We start from the raw sequence: 20331 nt of genomic DNA on the forward strand, positions 1-20331 counted from the left end.
CCTGCAGTCCCAGAATCAACTCCTACAACCACCACGGAGGAGGTCCCAGAACCTGAGATTGTTTCACAGCCACAAGTCTCACCTGTCAAGCAGAGTGATATCCCTTGTCAGGAAAGACGCTATCCTAAGAAATCCTCCACGGTGATTTAATCTTTAGGCCTGACTGGATGGGACAATTTAAAATTTACTATACTGTGGATGTCAATATAGTAGTTGTATATTATATAGAATATGTGTGTGTTTGTGTGTAGATGCTTTCCTTTTCATTAGTTTTATGTTTTGGAGTTGCAAAATTTAACAAGAATCACTTGAAACAACTGCAGATTTATAACAAACTTTAATGGCATCATGAACATCAACATGGGGGTTTGCATATTCAATGACACAGTTCTTTCACTGAAGCAAAACCTGGATTCTGGTCAACACAACTAAATTAGGATCATCCAAAAAGTTAGGTTCGATCCCTATAACTGGAACATTTTCACTGAGTGCAAATACATCATCACAACATTAAAACACTTCTGCTCTGGAGATACAAAGAGTATTACATTCGTTATCTCTACCAAAATCCTAATTTCTTTAAAGATTCAAATATTGGTTGGCCTGTTGTAATTATCATTTGTTTTTTTAATTGATCCAATTACTATAATATTCTGAATTCTTCATACCCCTTTGACACGTGTCTGAAAAAAAACACACACAGAATTTCAAGAATAGAGATGAATGAAACCAAGCATCATAGTATGCCTGAACATATATTTTCAACAGTTACAGAGTTTAGAGCCCACTGTCTAAAACTTCAATGTCTTGTAAGGTATTGATACACTAAAACACATTACTAGGAGACCATTCAGCCCAATGTGTCTATACTACATTCCAGCAGAGCAAACCTATCAGTCCCATTCTTCCTTTCCTTGTGTAGTCCTGCAACTTATTCTCTTTCATGTGCTCATCAACACCGCTTTGATTATTTTAGCCATTTACTTGCACTGAAAGATAATTCACAATGAGGAATGAAACTGGAGAATTTATTTTTTTATTTACAGATACAGCACAGTAACAATTTCTTTGGGCCCAATGAGCCTGCACCGTCCAATTATACCCATGTGACCAATAATCCTACTAATCAGTAAATATGTGGAATGTGGGGGGAAATTGGAGCACCCAGAAGAAGATGGGAAGAACAGACAAACTCCTGACATACAGAGGCAGAATTGAACCCAGGTCGCTGACACTGTAATAACATTATGCTAACTGCATCTAGTGGCAAGAACATCCAAGGTCCATTCAAACAGTACTTAAGACCATGGCTGAACATGGATCCCTGCAACAGAGAGGTAGCTGCATTTACTGCTGCTAAGCTGTGCCACCCATTAATAGAAAAAGTGTAATAAAAGTTTAAGCCCAAAAATATAAAGAGAAAATTGAAGGAAACATTACCATAGCAGTCACTGACTACATGAAATACTTCCTGAGGTCAGCAGCTTCTGATGCCATCTCCTCCTCTGTCCTCCAGTGGTGCGAGACTTCTGATGTTTCTTGGTCATGTTTCTGGAGCTTTTAATGATTATAAATGAAAGGAAGAAACTACATTAATCTTAATGCTTGTGAACTCTTATTAAATTTAAAGGAGCTAACCCCATAAAATCTAATCTGCACTATGTCAATATTAGGGAGTTTAAAAGTAAGTTAAAGAGCAAGTAATTCTGAATGGCTTCCCTTGCTCAATAGCCATAGGCACAATTCTTCTCATTTCTATTTAAACTTTTACCAAGTCCTCACCTACTTCTGATTTTCATTCTGCTAAACAGATGAAATATGCGAGGTGTAAAATTCATTTGGATTAACCTCATTGATCTCATTTTTAATCATACAATTTTTGATGCATTTACATCATAAGTTCTTTCATTTGGATTGGAAGAAATCCCTCACTGGGCCCCTGCATTAGTGTTAATAAATTCACCTTTCTCTTCACAGAAACAAAACAATACAGAAAACTGGGTCATTGACTTTCTTATCAAAACAATTATGTGAGAGCCCAGTTCCCAATAATCCAGTGCAAAGAATGTCAATATTAAAACTGTATTTTACAAAAATATATCTATCACTGGAGTATCCTATCTTCTCAAAGAGTATAAATTCTGTATAATTAACTCTGGCTCTGTATAGCAATGGTTTATATTTATAAGGCATTACCGATATGGAAAGATAGCCCAAGGAAAGCTGCAATTTAATGTCGGGCCTAAGCAGGAGAGTTGGAGAGGATTAGTTAAAGTAAATGTGAGGACAGATCATTTTTGGGTAATTTCTAATAATGAGTGAAAAAATAAATGAAATGAGGTTCTGGTGAAATGCGTAAATATCTTGCAAAAGGGAAGGAATTATGTAATAGACTAGATTTGGCTGATCAGGAACATAGGTTTGTAGGGCATTGTAGAAAGTTGTGGTGATGATTGGTAGTCAATGCTAAGGGTCTGTAAAGTGTGAATGGGAAAGCTGAGGATGACCTTCAATACAGAAAGTTAGATCTGGAAAGAGATCCAATTTCAGAGACCGAAGTATGTGGCTGTGGTCAATCTGACCCAATAAACATAACATTAAATTGTGTAGGTTAAATTAATTGTGAGTGCTGCCCATAAATACAAATAGTGTTGGGGTCCATACGTGGAGAAACCACTGGGAACTGAAGAGATTGGAGTTGGTGGTGCCGATCATAACCTATTGAAAGCTCAGGTCTTCTGGTCATGCATTTTCAGAAAGTTATTTCCAATGTGAACTGTGCCCAGAGCTTAATACTTTTCTTGTCACTTTCTACAAATGACAATGCAGCACATCAAATGCTTCTGTAGCTCAGGCAAAACTACATAAGATTTAATTAAGCAAAAGCTATTCATGCCATTAAACATATTCCTCACATACTTCCAATGATCTGTTCTTTGATGAATATTGCAATTTATTAAAACCTCTTGAGGGAGGAATGTAACCACAGTAAAATCTCAGAAAAGAGAAATTGTAAAATTTCTTCTGAATCTTTTGAAGCAGACTAGTAAATGGCAGGATGTCAGTATAGTATCATAGGTACAAAATGCAAACCTATCCATGTTGTCTTCATGAACCCTGCCACAAAGAGATCATATTTCAGACAACTGATCAACTTTCATTATTTTGTCTAGATCAAAGTTAATCTTAGTCTTGAATTCATGAATAGATCATTTCAAACATAAACATCATGAACTCATTACTTTTCATTTTTAGCCTTCCTGCTTGACATAGCTGTGGTTATCCAACCATGACAATTGCATCAGAAAGTTCCCTACCTGAGCATTTAGAAAACCCTTTTACTGCAAATTTGGGCGCTGCCCAAAGTTCATGAAGAAACGTCACTGCCTACTTCAAAACTCTCATAATTTTCATTGCTTAATTTTAGAAATCTCTTATGAATGTGGTAGCCTTAAAACTGCATTCAGCTATAGTACTTGTGATTGCTTTCATGAATGCCTTCCAAGTATGGAGTATATTACAATGATGAAAACTGAAACTGTGGCAATTGCCCATTTTAAGTTCTACTGCACCATCCGATGTAGAGCTTCTCCAATGATTTCAATGGAGATAAATAACTCTAAAGGGGCTGTAGAAAACATTTCTTCATTTAGATTGTTTTTCCTATCCTAATATATATTTACAAATGTTGTACATGATCTAATCATATTTAAATACTTGTTTATTTTATCTTTTTATTGAAATAATATTTTAAAGTGTTTGAAGAAACGTGCGAGATTTTTCCTCCAAACAACCACAGGTGGCAAGAGGATCAGCTTCTCTCTCTGATAGCCTTGCTTGTGAATCACTGACTGGAAAAAAAGACATTAGAATGGGAGCTCTCCCGTGGGCTTGTATCACAGAGAAAAAATGACAAAGGACACAAGGGCAGTTAGCCAAGCTAGAGGCACAAAAGGGCCATGATCTAGTGATGAAAAACATACCCATTTTGAACCCAGGATTAGAAAGGTCACCAAAATAAATTAAGCAAGACTGCTATAATAGAAAGAGTGAAGCATATTAATTATTCTTGACACAGTCGTGTAATTAGCTGAATCAAGGTGATATTTGTCTGCATCTGTTTAAAACAGTGCATTCGCTTGTCCTACTGAATAATTTAGTCCAGCTTTGGAAAGATCAGAGAGGTTGACTAGGACACAAGGAGGCACATTATGCAATTCAGAACACAAAAGAATCCCATTAATATGACATTAACCTAGGCCATCACATATTTAAATAGAAATCATTATCAATGCACACACACATACACACACACACAAATATATTGCTGGAGGGACTCCCCAGGTCAGGCAGCATCTATGGAAGTAAATGAGCAGTCAATGGTTTGGTTCGAGACCCTTAATCAGGACTCAAGATGGAGCAATTTGAATGTTTTACACACGTGACAGAAATGGGTAAGAAATGGCCGTCAATGGATCGTGCAGACAGGATTTGTACTCATCTTGACTTGATCCAGCCTTACGTACACAAATTACCTGCTTGAAATGAACTTGGAGTACCACTTAATTGAGGAATTATGTATATTTTATCATTCTAAATTATGTTGTGCTATTATCTGCAGAGATGATAGCCAACTATTTATACCATCTGGCATCATGTGCCAACAGACACTGGATCCACTTATACAAAAAGGAGTGAGTAAACTGAGCAATATATGAACTCTATATTAGTAACTTTTCTTCCAAAATTTCAAGCTTTTATGACAGTATTCCTAACTCTTGGTTTTAAAAGAAAATAGTTACTCACAAAGGGATTACTATTGTGCAAAAGTACAGACAACAGATGGCGTCAAGACCATGCATTTCTTTTCCAAGAAAGACTGTCTAGTTCAATCGTGTACTGCTTTTGATTTTTACACTTTTTATACTGTAAGGAATTGAATTAACTGGAAATACAATTGCTAAATCCAAACAAGACCCTGAATTTATGAAATGGAACTTTTGATTGTGCAGTTCTGTGCATGTAATGTACAGAGTGTTAAGCATGCAGAGTAAAAACTAGTGTGGGTATAAAACTAGAATCTGACTTAGTCACTGGTAATCCAAGCCTGAACCAAGCCAACTTGGTTCTGAGCTGCTGCCTCTCAAAGCCAGAGATCCAGATTTGATCTTAACATAGGATCCTGTCTGTATGACGCTTACGCCTTCTGCAAGTTTGAAAATACTAAAGTATCCCATTTAAACACTTCACAACTTCTTCTTTCATAATCAGTCTACAGTTCCACTTCACTATACAGTCTGTTCTTTCACAAAGGAATAGCTAAATGGCAATTGAAAGATAAAGGCCCCATTTTGTGATGGTGTTGGCATCCAAGAAATCTGTCCCATAAATATCTAGTGATTTCAGTGGCACATCCCCCCACTTTTCCAACAGGACGTTTTCAAGTATTGTATGTACATTATCTTTGGATCCCAGCGATAGATATGTCATCAAAGAGCATTAAACGGTGTATCACACTGAAAAATTAGCAAGCTTTGACCGAGGAAATTAAAGAAAAGCATCTGGCCCAGACAAGCTACTTGGTCAAATACTAAAAATCTGTGCTGATCAACTAGTTGGAGTGTTCACTGAGATCTTTAACCTCTCACTTCAGCAGTCTGAGGTACCCACCTGCTTCAAGCAGGCCTAGGAAGAACGAGATAACCTGCCTCAATGATTATCACCCAGTCACACTTACATCCACAGTGATGAAGTGTTTTGAGATGTTGGTGATAAAACATATCAACCCCTCTCTCTTGGATCCACTCCAGGTTGCCCATCGTTGCAACAGGTCCACAGCAGATGCCATCTCATTGGCTCTTCTCTCAATCCTGGAACATCTGGACAGCAAAGATTCTTGCATCAGGTTGCTCTTTTACAACTGCAGCTCACCATTCAATACCATCATCCCCTCAAAATTAATCAATAAGCTTCAAGACCTTGGGTCTCAGTACATCCTTATGCAATTGAGACAACACACACAAAATGCTGGAGGAACTCAGCAGGTCAGGCAGCATCTATGGAAAAGAGTATAGTCAACGTTTCAGGCCGGGACCCTTCAGCAGGAAATGACTCTCAGAGTTGTTTATGGTGACATATAGGCACCTTTATAATAAATTTACTTTGAAATTTGTAAGCACTTTTTTATCTACCTTTTTAGACGTCTCACGCAAACCAAAACTAAAACTGGCAGATAAATAAGATGAAAGCAGAGCCTTACTATCGGATTAGCTTGCAAATAGTTGAAGACACCATCACTCCAAGGATGTCTGCTGAATGTAACATTGAAGACACAGGCAAGGGTATCACTCACACTAACTTCTGACAAAAGTGTTTCACTGTGCATTTAGGAACTGTGGATGTGCTGTCAGATTTTCTCCATTATAACAATGAATGTATCACTGTTGTTGTCCTGGCAAATCTTGGGCCCATGTTAGGTTTAAAAAAATTCAATCATGTTTGATAAATTGCTGGCTGCCCTTTTAAAGCCCACTTTACTAAAAGCTACAGCATTACACTGCTAGACACGCTATTACAATGACTAACACTATAGAATATATTTCTAGCCTAGAGCCTGGGAAATGAGATAGACATTTTAAATGTTCTCATATCCACCACACTGAATTACTGCAATGAGGCATTTATTTTGATTTTTGAAAAGGGCTTTTGACACCTGATAAAATGCCTTGTGGAAATGACTGTGCCAGATGCAAAACATGCAAATTCTCTGTTACAGAATTTCATTCCTTTTTTCAGTAGTTCTATTATCTGCTCACCTGTTTACGGAGAGATGCAAATCAGAATGATATTGAACAAAAAGGTTTCAACTTTGAAAAATACCTTTGATGAAGACAAAACAATGCATGACAAGTCTTAATCATTATTGACTAAATTCCACACATCACCATACAGTGCATTTGATAATTAATTATTCCTGTTTAAGAAGCATGTTTCTGGTTACTTCAGGAGAAGCCAAAGCAGGGATGGATTTAGTATTCTGGAACTCAGAAATCCCATAGCATCACACTGTACAGAAACAGGCCCTTCAGCCCAAATGGCTCGTACTGGTTGGGGTTCTGAAAGAGGCAACTGAAGGGACTGTGGAGACATTAGAAATGATTTTTCAAGAATCACTTGATTCTGGAACGGTTCCAGAGGACTGGGAAATTGTAACTGTCGCTCCACTCAACAAGAGGGAGGGAGGCAGAAGAAAGAAAATTATAGTCAGCCTGACCTCAGTGGTTGGAAACATGTTGGAGTTTTACTTTTAAGCATGTGGTTTTGGAGGCACATGATAAAATAGGCCAAAGTCAGCATAGTTTGCTTAAGGGAAAATCTTGTCTGTAAAATCTGTTGATTCTTTGAGGAAATTACAAGCAGAATAAACAAAGGAGAATCAGTGGATGTTGTGTTCTTGGATTTTCAGAAGGCCTTTGACAAGGTGCCGCACATGAGGCTGCTTAACAAGATAAGAGCCCGTGGTATTATAGGAAAGATATTAGCATGGGATAGAGAATTAGCTGATTGGCAAGAGGCTAAAAGTTGAAATAAAGCAATCCTTTTCTGATTGGCTGCTGGTGACTAGTTGAGTCCAGCAGGGGTCGAAGTTGGGACCGCTTCTTTTTACATTGTATGCCAATGATTTGGATACTGGAACTTGATGGCTTTGCACCAAGTTTGCGGATGATATGAAGATAAGTGAAGAGGCAGATAACGTTGAGGAACAGCGTGGCTGCAGAAGACTTTGGACAGATTAGGAGAGGTGGCAAATGGAAGTAGAAAATCATGAACTTTAGTAGAAATAATAAAAGCATTGACTATTTTATAATAGGGAGAAAATTCAAAAATCTGAGGTGCAAAGAGATTTGGGAGTCCTCATTCAGGATCCTAAAAGTTACTTTGAATGTTGAGTCAGTGGTGAAGAAGGCAAATGCAATGTTAGCATTCATCTTGAGAGGACTAAAACATAATAGCAAGGGTGTAATGCTGAAGCTTTATGAGGCATTGGAGAGGCCTCACTTGGAGTATTGTGAGCAGTTTTGGTCCCCTTATTTAAGAAAGAATGTGCTGGCCTTGGAGAAGGTTCAGCGGAGGTTCATAAGAATGATTCCAGGAATAAATGGCTTATCATAAAACAAGCAATTAATGGCTCTAGGTTTTTACTAGCTGGAATTTAGAAGAATGGGGGGGGGGGGGGGATCTCATTGAAACTTATCAATTGTTGAGAGGCCGAGATAGAATGGATATGGAGAGGCATCTAGGACCAGAGGGCACAAACTCAAAATCGAGTGATGTCCATTTAGAATGGAGATGAGGAGGAATTTCTTTAGCCAGAAGGTGGTGAATCTGTGGAAACCATTGCCACAGGTGGCTGGGGAGTCCAGATCATTGGGTGTATTTCAGGTGGAGATTGATAAGCTCTTGATAAGTCAGGGAGTGGATGGTTAAGGCAATAAGGCAGGAGATTGGGGTTGAGGGGAATCAGCCATGATGAAGTGGCAGAGAAGATTTGACGGGCTGAATGGCCTAATTCTGCACCCATGTCTCATGGTCTTAAATTGCCCATCTAACCTAGTCCCATTTCTCCACATTTGGTCATCATCCATCTAAATCTTTCCTACCAATATACCTCTCCAAGTGTCTCTTAGATGCTAGGATACCTGCCCCAACCACTTCCACTGGCACTTTATTCCGTATAGGAATCACCCTCTGGGTTTCCCCTCAGGTTCCTCAGGCCTGAGGGTTTTACAACCCACTGCATGAACCAGATGCTAGTGTCAGGTAAGGGAAAAGATGGCAGCATCTGCTTTGTGATAAACTCATCGTGGAGCACGGACATTATGGTCTTGTCCCATTCCTGGTACTCTGACATGGAGCAGCTGGCAGTGAAGTGCCAACTATTCTGCCCTCCAGAAAAGTTCTCTCCCATTCCCCTAACCACATCTACATCTTATCTTGGCAGACATCATGTTGACACCTGAGGAAACAAGCGGTGTGATCAATGAGAATGAGGTAGCGTACCCTTATGTCTCTCAGTCACATTGTGGCAAGAGACTTTAAATATGGCAAGCTTGAAGAAGTCTCTACTTAACTATTATAAATAAATTAACTGGGGTACTATAGGACTCAACACACTTGACCACTGCTACTAGACCATCACTCCACCGCTCACCCGTACTTTGTTAAATCCAACCAAATAGTTGTTGCCACGGGTGGCAGTGGAGGCCAAGTCATTGGGTGTATTTAAGGCAGAGATTGATAGGTATCTGAGTAGCCAGGGCATCAAAGGTTATGGTGAGAAGGCGGGGGAGTGGGACTAAATGGGAGAATGGATCAGCTCATGATAAAATGGCGGAGCAGACTCGATGGGCCGAATGGCCGACTTCTGCTCCTTTGTCTTATGGTCTTATGGTCTTCTTCTGATGAAACAGAAGAGTTAGCATTAGTGAAGAGAGCTACAAAGATCTGGAAGACAGAATCAGAGGAGGAAATTCAGCATTGCTTCAAGTTGGTGGTCTGGAACATGTTCAAGGATTTGTCAGCAGACTGAAATGAATATGTCACAGTTGTCACTGACTTCACAAATACACGTGTGGACCAGTGTATACCCATAGATATACTATGAGTCTTCCCCAACCAGAAGCCTTGGATGAAGCAGGAGGTTCGTAATCTACTAAGGGCTAGATGTGTTGTGTTCAGGGCTGGTGACCCAGTTATATAAGAAGGCCAGGTAAAACCTCTGGAAGGCCACTGTAAGCACAAAGAGGCAACTTCAGACTAAACTGCGACCAGAGGTGGATGCCCCACAGCTGTGGCAAGGCTTACACAACATATCTTCCTACAAGTGACAGAGGAGCAATGACTCATCACCCTGGGATAAGCTCAATATCTTTTATAAACATTTTGACACACCCACACGACCCCCTACTTCTCTGGATGCCACTATAATTTCAGTCTCTGAGGGCGATGTCCAGGCATCCTTCAAGAGGGTGCATCCATGAAAGGTATCTGGTCCAGACATCATACCTGACCAATGGACATATCCAGCCTCTTGGTTCGGTGGTCTGGTGTTCCCACCTGCTTCAAAAAGGCATCTACTTTACCAGTACCCAAGGAGAGCGTAGTGATCCGCCTCAATGACTACTGCCTGCTGGCACTTACATCAACTGTAACGAAGTGTTTTGAGAGGTTGGTTATGATGGAAATCAATTCCAGTCTCAGAGATTACCTAGACTCACTCCCATTTGCCTGTTCCAAAACAGGTCAATGGCAGATGTGATTTCTGTGGCTCTTCACTCTGCTCTAGAGCATCAAGACAACAGGGACTCATACAGCAGGCTGCTGTTCATGGACGACAGCTGGGCATTCAACACAAACATCCCATCCAAACTCATCATTAACCTTCAAGGCCGGGTCCTCTGCACCTTCCATTGGCAGATCTTAGTCAGTGAGGATTTCTAACAACATCTCCTCTTTGCTGACTATTAGCACAGGTGCACCTCAGGGCATACTTAGGCATCTGCTCTGCTCCTTATGCACCATATGAACGTAAGGCTAAGCACAGCTCCAATCCTACCTTCAAATTTGTGTGAGACACATACCAGACTATGAACTTAGATTTCTCGACACCTGAGAATATGACATGGCCTCGTGTTACAGAAAATCACAATTAATATAGTTTTCTAGGAATGCAACACGCCCCTCCTAACATGAGAGTAGTCTGTTTAAAGCATGAAAGAGGGGACATCAAACAGAGGGATAGGTAGATATCTGGGGAGGTAGTGAATGGATTGGGTACTTGCTTCCCCCTTCCTCTAATGCTCTAATCTATCATTTACATCTTTCCTAATTACAGTAGTTCCGAATCTCTTACAGAATGATTATTTGTGTCATTTGATCACTGTCCAATTGCTGCCTTTTTCACCTTGCTGATCGTTCTTTTCAGTTATTTCTCCCCACATCATTTACCCTGCCTCCTCTTCTCTTAAAAAAAAGTCTTCCAGTTCTGATAAAGAGTCATGGTCTTCGAACATTAACCCTCTCTCTGCAGATGTCAGTGTACTTCATACTGACTTTTGAAAACAGATGCATTCTGTCCAGGAGGGATTTTGCTTTGTGAGATGAAAAATGACTCCATCAAGAATGCACAGTTGTTGACCAGAATTGACAGTATTAGCACAGCCTGCTTTTCTGCTTTAAGCATTGTTAGAATCTCTTTTGACCAGTTAAAGGAAAGTTCTCCTTGGCCATGATATTAACTGCTCAGAAATGTCCTGACAACAAAAAGGAAATGGTAAATTAAAACCCAAGGTAAACTGCTTTTCTTGACTGCACTCATTACGAAGTGGTTACAGTCCTGGAGAAGGGTCTCAGCCCGAAACATCAATTGCTTACTCTTTTCCATAGGTGCTGCCTAACCTGCTGAGTTCCTCCAGCATTTTATGTGTGTTGCTTTGGATTTGTAGCATTTGCAGATTTTCTTGTGTATGGTTGTCGCTGTTCCCTGGCATTTCTAAAGGCAAGATTAGGCATGACCTCAAACCCTGAGGTACCAACATTTTCTGAGAGTTGGCTCAATGTTAATATATCTTAGTGAAGGGGACTACGTGATATCTTGATCTAAACAAATCATCCTGGAAGACCTCAGCAGCCAGGTGCATAGTTGAAAATCATGACTTAAAATCAGATGCTCATGCCCAGCTCTTTAGACAAAATTTCCATCTGCTGTGTAATCGGCTCACAAAAGTAACAGGATTATTTCCCCACTAAATATAGCCTGAAGCGGTAACGAGTTTGTATTCCAGAACCACTTCTTAATCCAGTTCTGTAGTGTAATTATTGCCTTATCCATTGGATATGCTCAATTCCTACTACAAGGTGCATCGTGGAAGAAACCATTTGTCCATCTTTTCTTTTTGTTTTTAATCAAACTATTTTTATTCCATCATCAACTATGTTTACAATGTAAGTCTTCAACAAGGAAATGGTCCTCCATGCCATTCTTTAATTGCTCACAGACTCCTTCATTTCAGGCTTTCTACATCATCTCTGCCTTTATTTCTCTTTCTACATCACTATCACACTACCTCCTTCATTATTCTCCAGGAACACTTTTTCTCTCCATTTCTGCTAACTGTTATGCTTGCTTTATCAATAATAAATATAAACAGAAAATCCTGGGGCTACTCAACAGGTAGCATCTAAAGAGAGGTAACGTTAAAGTTTCAGGTCAACGATCCTCCCACTAAATGCCTGTTGCATCCTTGGCCATCTGTGTCTCACATTATTTCTTCCCTTTTCTCTTTTTATGTTACTCATTCTCCTCCTTACCCTTTCAGCTACTACAGAAATCTTGCAAACAACCAACTGAGCTTGTTGGAAATGAAAGGATAGTTCCAAGTCTTTTTTGGAATGGTTCAGTGAATGTAATAGTTAGGGTTCCACAGTCAGTAACTTGCTATCGGTTTTGGAGAGCTGTGTATAAAGATCCTGAAATCTCAATAACATTGGTTGTCTGACATTATATGTAGCAAATTTCAGGTCCAGCAGTAGTTAAACCACCAATTATAACTGATCCAATTTTAATCAATGATCATGCAGATATTGCTTTGGCTTCTGCCCACACAATGCTCAAAGGAACTACTTACTTTATTGTCGCCAAACAATTGATACTAGAGCGTACAATCATCACAGCGATATTTGATTCTGTGCTTCACGCTCCCTGGAGTACAAATCGATAGTAAATATTAAAAATTTAAATTATAAATCATAAATAGGAAATAGAAAAGGGAAATTAAGGTAGGCAGGTCCGGATATTTGGAGGGTACGGCCCAGATCCGTGTCAGGATCCATTCAGCAGTCTTATCACAATTGGAAAGAAGCTGTTTCCAAATCCGGCCGTACGAGTCTTCCTGAACCTTCTCCCGGAGGGAAGAGGGACAAAAAGTGTGTTGGCTGGGTGGGTCGTGTCCTTGATTATCCTGAAGATCTTTCACCTTCATTGTGAACAAGTAACTGGTGACTCCATTTGTGTCATCGCCCTCCTAGAAAAATATGATCAACTCACCCAAATACCCTTAAATGTTAGGAGTGAGAGCCATTGGCAGCAGCCCATTGTGAGTTTGTGGAGCACCCATATTTCTCTGGATGTCATGAGACAAAAGAAGAAACTAAACTTGGAATTTTTTCTGCCGACACTGTTTGTTACAAAGTGGAAAAAGGGACCCAAAAGATGTCATTGAACACAGTTTTCCATTCTGAGTAGGATTACCATGTGACTACAGAAACCACAAAGACATCACAGTGGTACACCAGCTTGACCATTGAAACAGTCAGACAGTAGCAGTGGTATATTACTAGGTATTCACAACACATTATTAGACACAATGAACTTTATCGTCCTCACAGGAAAAAAAATACATTACTAAAAATTATCATCAGAAAAATTATTGAGACTAAAAACTTATAATCTTCAGAACCTGATATCCTATATCCCGGGAATTATAAACATATAATTACAATCATTATATCACTATATAATGAGCATATTCTTATTATATAGTACTTATATATGTATGCATTAATTTTGTAAGTATACAAATAATATAAGTATTGCAATAAGTAATAGTAATAAATATACACAGTAGTAAAAGTATTACAGATACGGTACATAAGTAATTAGAAAGACAAGGACTGATTAAGAGTAGTCTACATGACCTTATGTGTGATAGGTTGTGTCTAACTAACCTCATAGAGTTCTTCAAGGAAGTTACCAGGAAAGTTGATAAAGTCAAAGTTCAAAGTAAGTTTATTTTCAAAGTATTGTCACCATGTACAGCCTTGAGATTTGTTTTCTTGTGGGGAAACTCAGTTAATCAAAAAAACAGAAATAGAATCAATGAAAGATGGCATCCAACAGGATGGACAAATAACCAATGTGCAGAAGCCAACAAACTGTGCAAATACAAAGAAAAATAATAATAATAAATAAATAAACAATAAATATTGAGAATATGAGGTGACAAGGTCTTGAAAGTTAGTCCATAGTTTGTGGGAACAATTCAGTGATGGGGCAAGTGAGGTTATCCCCACTGGCTCAAGAGGGGTAATAACTTTTCCTGAACCTGGTGGTCTAGCAAGGCAATGGATGTGTCTAAATGGACTTCAGCAAGGCTCTTGACAAGGTCCTTCATGGTAGGTTGGTCAAGAAGGTTCAGTTGCTTGGCATTCAAGAAGTAGTAATACATTAGATTAGACATAGGCTTCACAGGAGAAGCCAGAGAGTGGTAGTAGGTGGTTGCCTCTCTGACTGGATGCCCGTAACTAGTGGTGTGCCGCAGGGATCAGTGCTGGGTCTGTTGTTGTTTGTCATCTATATTAATGATCCGGATGATAATGTGGCAGACTGCATCAGCATATTTGCAGATGACACCAAGATTGAAATTGTTGTGGACAGCAAATAAGACTATCAAAGCTTGCAGTGGGACCTGGACCAACTGGTAAAATGGGCTGAAAAATAGCAGACAGAATTTAATGCAGACAAGTGTGAGGTGTTGCACTTTGGGAGGAACAACCAGGGTAGGTCTTACACAGTGAGTGGCAGGGGACTGAGGAGTGCTGTAGAACAAATGGATCTGGAAATACAGATCCACAATTCCTTGAAAGTGGTGTCACAGACAGATAGGGCTTGAATGACTTCACCCATCGACTAAGGTCTATGTGGCTCCCTTTATGTGCCTGACCATCTGTTGTCTTGGATGTTGGATGCTGTGGCAGCATTGCATCCAACGCTGTGGGCAGTCTTCAGCTGGAGGCTTCCCCTTGAGGCCTGGATGTGATTTTAATTCGATATGTCAGCAGAAATGTGTTGAGAGCCTCGACCGATGTTCCTTCCACTCTTGATTTCAGAAGCGACCGTTTGAAGGTATCCACAAACCTCTCTGCTTGGCCGTTAGTCTGTGGATGATATGGGGGTGAGTGGATGTGGACAATTCCACTGTTCCGACAGAATTCAGCAAATTGCTGTGAACTGAACTGAGTTCTGTTGTCAGAAACAAGCGTTTCTGGCATCCCAAAGCAGTTGAAGATCTGCAGCAGCAGTTGCATGGTAGGTTGTCATTGTTAACTTCACAGATAATATTTCTGACCATTTGGAATAGGTGTCAACAAGGAGGAGGTAGGTACACCCTTTGTTTTGGTCAAAGGGTCTGGTAGACTGAGGCCATGGTTGTGCATTGGCTCTACTTGGATACTTGGATTCTTTGCTGCCATAGAGCACTGAGTACACTACTGCATACAGATGTAATATCTCCATCAATGCCCAGCCAGAACACAAAGCTTCTTGCCAGGGCTTTCTTTCTACTGATGCCAAGTGACCACAGTGGAATTGTTTCAGTATTTTCGGTCAAAGAGTTCATGGAATCATTATTCTGACTCCAAATATTGGGCAGGAATCCACAGTTGAGAGAAGTGTATGATGTTCATAGAAGAGAATGGCACCTTCCTCAACCTTAACTGGCCATCCATCAACAAGGTATCTGGAGATACACTGAAGAAAAGAATCTCCAGCTGTTTCTACTCTGATGTTGTTGACCGTGACCGGAAGGCTCACCAATAAAACCTGGTGGATTTTGCAGTCAATTGAAATTGCAGCCACAACTGCACCTTTGTTTTTAGTAACCTGCTGATTCATAAGTCTGGAGAGGACAACTGCCTGACCAAGTTCCTAGCTTGATGTGTACTTTATTTAAAAATAATAGGCATGGTAAAGCCCTCCCCTCCATTGAGCATATCTACACAGAGTGCTATTGTAGGAAAGCAACATCCATCATCAGGGTACCCACCATCCAGATCATGCTCTCTTCTCACTGCTGTCATCAGAAAGAAGGTACTGGAGTCTCAGGACTCATACTACCATGTTCAGGAACATTTAATGCCCCTCAAGCATCAGGCTTTTGAAGCAGTGGGGATAACTTCATTCAACTTCACTTGCCCCATCACTGAACTGTCCCCACAATCTATAGACTCACTTTCAAGGACTCATTATATCACGTTCTTGATATGTATTTCTCCTTATTATGTTTTCTCTCTTGTATTTGCACAGTTTGCTGTCTTTTGCACATTAGTCATTTGTCCATCCTGCTGGGTGTGGTCTTTCATCGATTCTATTCTGGTTCTTGGAATTATTGAGCATGCCCCCAAGAAAGCGAACCTTAGGGCTGTATATGGTAACATATATGTACTTGGATAGTAAATTAACTTTGAACTTTAACAACATTGTTACCTACCTTTGTAGATGGTTAGTTGTATACTCTGGATGTCTTTCTTAGGCACAAAGATAGATAACAGTGGCTTGTGATCTAGGAGAGTGAAGCGTCTGCCATAAAGCATCTTGTGGAATTTCTTCACAGCAAAGATGACTCCCAAAACTTCCTTCTCGATTTGTGCATTGTTCCTTTCTACTGTAGTTAGTGAACTAGCTGCATGCATGACAGCTTTTTTGGAACCATCAGGGAAGATAAGAGATATTACAGCTCCCACCCTGTAGTTGGATGCATTCGTCGCAATAACGATTGGCAAATATGGGTTGGAATAGGTGAAGAGAAGGTCAGGTGACAGCATATTCTTCACCTGATCAAAAGCCTCTTGGTATTGTTTGGACCACATGTGCCCCTGTTGAGCAGGGCATTGAGTGGCTCTCTCAGCCAGTGCATTGCTGGGAGAAATCTTGAATAATGACTGTTTATTCCTAAATATGATCATAAAGTGCTGACATCTGATGGTGGAGGCATCTTTAAGCTTGCAGTGACGTTTTCAGGATCTATGTGCTGACCATGTTCATCTATGATGAATCCCAGATACTTGATTGTTGACATCAGGAGGCTGCATTTTTATGCCCAAAGTCGAAATCCAAAGTCTTGCAGTTTGTTCAAAACATAGCTCAGGCATTGACATATTTCCGTCAGATGCATGTCCATCATAACGATGTTGCTGAGGTAAGCAGCAACACCCTGAAAGGCCGACGGAGGAAGGAAGACAATCCCTTATGTTTTGTAATGGTGAGAAGCTCCTGTGAATTTTTTGCCACATCTACCTGGAGATAGGCTTCAGACAAGCCCAACTTCACAAAGTCGTGACCACTGTTCAATTTAGCACAGAAACCTGAAGACACTGGTATGGTACTGGTGTCTCCAGAGCCACATTGAGACCAATTGAGAAGTCTGCACACAACCTAACTGTACCATTGGCTTTCTTGATAATGACGACTGTAGCTGTCCGGCGTGAGTAGTTGACAGCCTTCAACATGTCAACTTGTTGCAAGTGAGCTAGCACTTGCTCCATGATTGATAAAGCTAAGTATAGTACCAGTGTTTTGGGGCAGAAGACTAGCTTTGTGTCTGGACGGTAATGGAGTTCTGCTTGCAGTTTTGTGCAGCAACCTAAACCTCTTGTACTGATAGTTGTACAGGACTGACTGACATGATTTGAATGGCCAATGTCTTCGTACAGACTTCATCCAGAGGGATGCTCCAGAGGTCAAGCTTGTCCATCCAGTCAATGCCAAGGACATTCAGATCTGGCTGGTCTGTGACATAACACACATCATTCACTTGGTTACCACTCAGCTTCACCACACAGAGCAGTTCGCCAATCTGGTGGAGTGAAGAGTTGATTTAACTGATGGGGACCCAAGTGCCTGCCACATGCATTTGGAGATAATCGTGATATGTCTGACGCCGTATCAAGTTGTAGCTTGACCAACTGATTGTTAATAAATACGTTTTTGTACCATCTCCGGGTGGCAAAGTCAAACTTCAACATGACCATCAAGCACCTTGTAGATTTTGAAGGCTTTTGAAATTTCTTTTCCTTGTGTTTTACTGGCCTAGAAGAAAGCGAAGCAAAAGCCTGCTTTGTGACCATTGCATTGACATTTGTTGCAAATGCGTTTCTTGTATTGGCAATTTCTTGCGTAATGCCAAGCACACAGTTCCAATGAGCTGTGTTTGGCCACTCAGAGACCTGCTGAGTGTTGATGTCTGGGCCACTGGAAAATGGATTGAAATGGTTCTGTTCAACTAGGTTGGAATCATGTTTCAGCCTGATATTCTTGAGTGAGAGCTTGCAGAGTCATATCAGGGTCTTGCTCCATTCTGGCCAGGAGCCATTTGTGAATGTCTGCATCACCAGCTGCCTGAAGTCTAGAAATAAAAATCAGACATTGTCATGTTACCCAGCTTGAACTTTTCACATTCGCGATTGATGACACTAGCGTATGCGATGAAGTCATCAGTGTCATGTTTAATGAGTTTTAGGCAATGGTAGTGAACACTGAAGAGAGATGACTGCTCTCCAAAAATGCATGTTAGCTGTCAGACAGTTTCATCAAACAATAGGTCAAGCATGTTCTTAAGTAGAATGAAGATGAAATAATGCTAATGTTCACCAGTACCCAGTTTTTGGAGCTAAGTGCATATCTTCCACAAGCCATCTTTACTGGCAAACTTGACCTGGAATATATCTTCGAAATGTTTGAACGTAAATCTGGAAGCAGCATCAAACTGGGAAGTTGGTAGTGGACACAACTGACTCACATGAGTTCTGTTCCGTGTTTGACTCCGACATCATTGACTCACTGATAACCTGCTGGTCAAGGTTTCAATTAACTTCAGCTGGGCCACCTCATATTAAGCTTTCTGCTGTTGTAGAATTGTATGAAAGTCTTCTGCTGAAATTGCCAAGTTGATATGATACAGCACCTCATCATCAACGTGTTGTGCTCACTCACCTTTAAATTTTATTGACGAGACCCAAAGATAGAACTCAGCTGGAACTTGAAATAAACCTTCATTCAGTAAACCACACAACTACAAAAATCTCAAAAGATCAACTGTACATCCCAAAGCACGACTTTTCTTAAGAACTGTCAAGACTTTGATCGGAACAACAACCAATCAGTGAAAGTCAGCCTGAGATTGGTTGACAGCTGACCAATAGAATCAGTTGCTCCAAAGACCAGTTAGCCTCACACCAGCAATAACAGAACTGCTAGATTCTTATTATAAGGTAGTCTAAAAGGGCATGAGAAAACAATAATAAGATTGGGCACAGGCATCATCGATGCATGAAAGGGAAACCACATTTAACAAATCTGCTTGGGCTTTTTGAGGTTGCAACTAGTAAAATTGATAAGGGAAAACCAATAATGTGGTGTATTTGAGCTTCCAGAACACCCTAATTCATGCTTATTAAGCTAAATGAGAGCTCATGGTGTTTGCAGTGATATAGTAATGTGGACTGAGATATTGACAAATAGCAGAAAGTAGGAATAAGCAGATCATTTTCAGGTTGAGGGCAGTGACTAGCAAGATGACACAGGGATCAGTGCTGGAGTTCCCAAGTAATCACTATCCATATCAATGACTTCAATGAGCTGATCAAAATTATCACATTGAAATCTGATGCTGATACAAATCTGTGTGGCAACGTAGGCTGTGAGGCTGCAGGGGGAATGTGGACAAGTTAAGTACATGGGCAAGAACAAGTTATATAGACTACAATGGCTTTGAGTGGGCAGTTACAGAACAGTGGCCATAATTCCTTAAGTTTTGAGATAGCTATAAATAAGTATAAGTATGGACCTTGCAGGGAAGTATTAAATTAGAGCTGTGTAAATTATAAGAGAATTAGGCAGGAACTAGGGAAAGTTAATTGGGAAAAGCTGTTTTGGGGCAAGTCTGCGTCAAAACGTAGAAGGCGTTTAAAGACCGACTGCACAGAGTACAGGGCAGGTAGTGTATGTTCCAGTCAGAAGGAAGGACAAGGCTGACAAAGTAAGAGAACCTTGAATATCCAGAAAGGTGATGAATTTGGTCAAGAAGAAAAGGGAAAAGTTAGTAAAGGTTAGGAAGGTAGGCTCCAACAGAGCCCTTGAAGATTATAAAGAAGCCAGAAAAGAAAATTCAAGAAGGGAATTAGGAAAGCCAGGAGGGGTCAAGAAAAGTCCTTGAGAAGTTGGATTAAAGAAAATCCCAAGGCATCAAGGGCAAGACGATAACCAGGGAGAAGGTGGGACCATTCAAGGATAGAGAGGGGAACATTTGCTTGGATGTGGAGGATATCAATAAAGTATGACTATGACTACGACGATATGGGTGAGGTTCTTAATGAGTACTTTACATCAGTATTTACCAAGGAGAAGGACTGGAAAATAGGTAGATCAGTGCCAAGTATATTAATATGCTTGGGTATTTCAAGGTAAAGGAGGAGTTTGTGTTGCATCTCTTAAAGAAC

At 40.2% G+C, this 20331-nt stretch overlaps 1 protein-coding gene across 3 annotated transcripts in view; it reads right to left on the reverse strand.

Annotated features, from left to right (window-relative positions):
• Positions 1-318: 318 nt before the first annotated feature.
• LOC140210856 (bis(5'-adenosyl)-triphosphatase-like) overlaps positions 319-20331 on the reverse strand; it is a 998443-nt gene continuing 978430 nt past the window's right edge. For 2 of the 3 annotated variants that reach the window (XM_072280116.1, XM_072280117.1), the window contains exons 6-7: positions 1441-1557; positions 319-683 (exon numbers count right to left, since the gene is read on the reverse strand). In XM_072280116.1, coding sequence (XP_072136217.1) covers positions 1456-1557 — 102 coding nt within the window. In that variant the 3' untranslated portion in view covers positions 319-683; positions 1441-1455. Of the gene's footprint in view, positions 684-1440; positions 1558-20331 lie in introns of those variants that run through there. The other variant, XR_011889312.1, reaches the window with a different exon arrangement.

This window comes from Mobula birostris, chromosome 16 (genome assembly GCF_030028105.1).
Source record: "Mobula birostris isolate sMobBir1 chromosome 16, sMobBir1.hap1, whole genome shotgun sequence".
Taxonomy (NCBI): Eukaryota; Metazoa; Chordata; class Chondrichthyes; order Myliobatiformes; family Myliobatidae; genus Mobula; species Mobula birostris.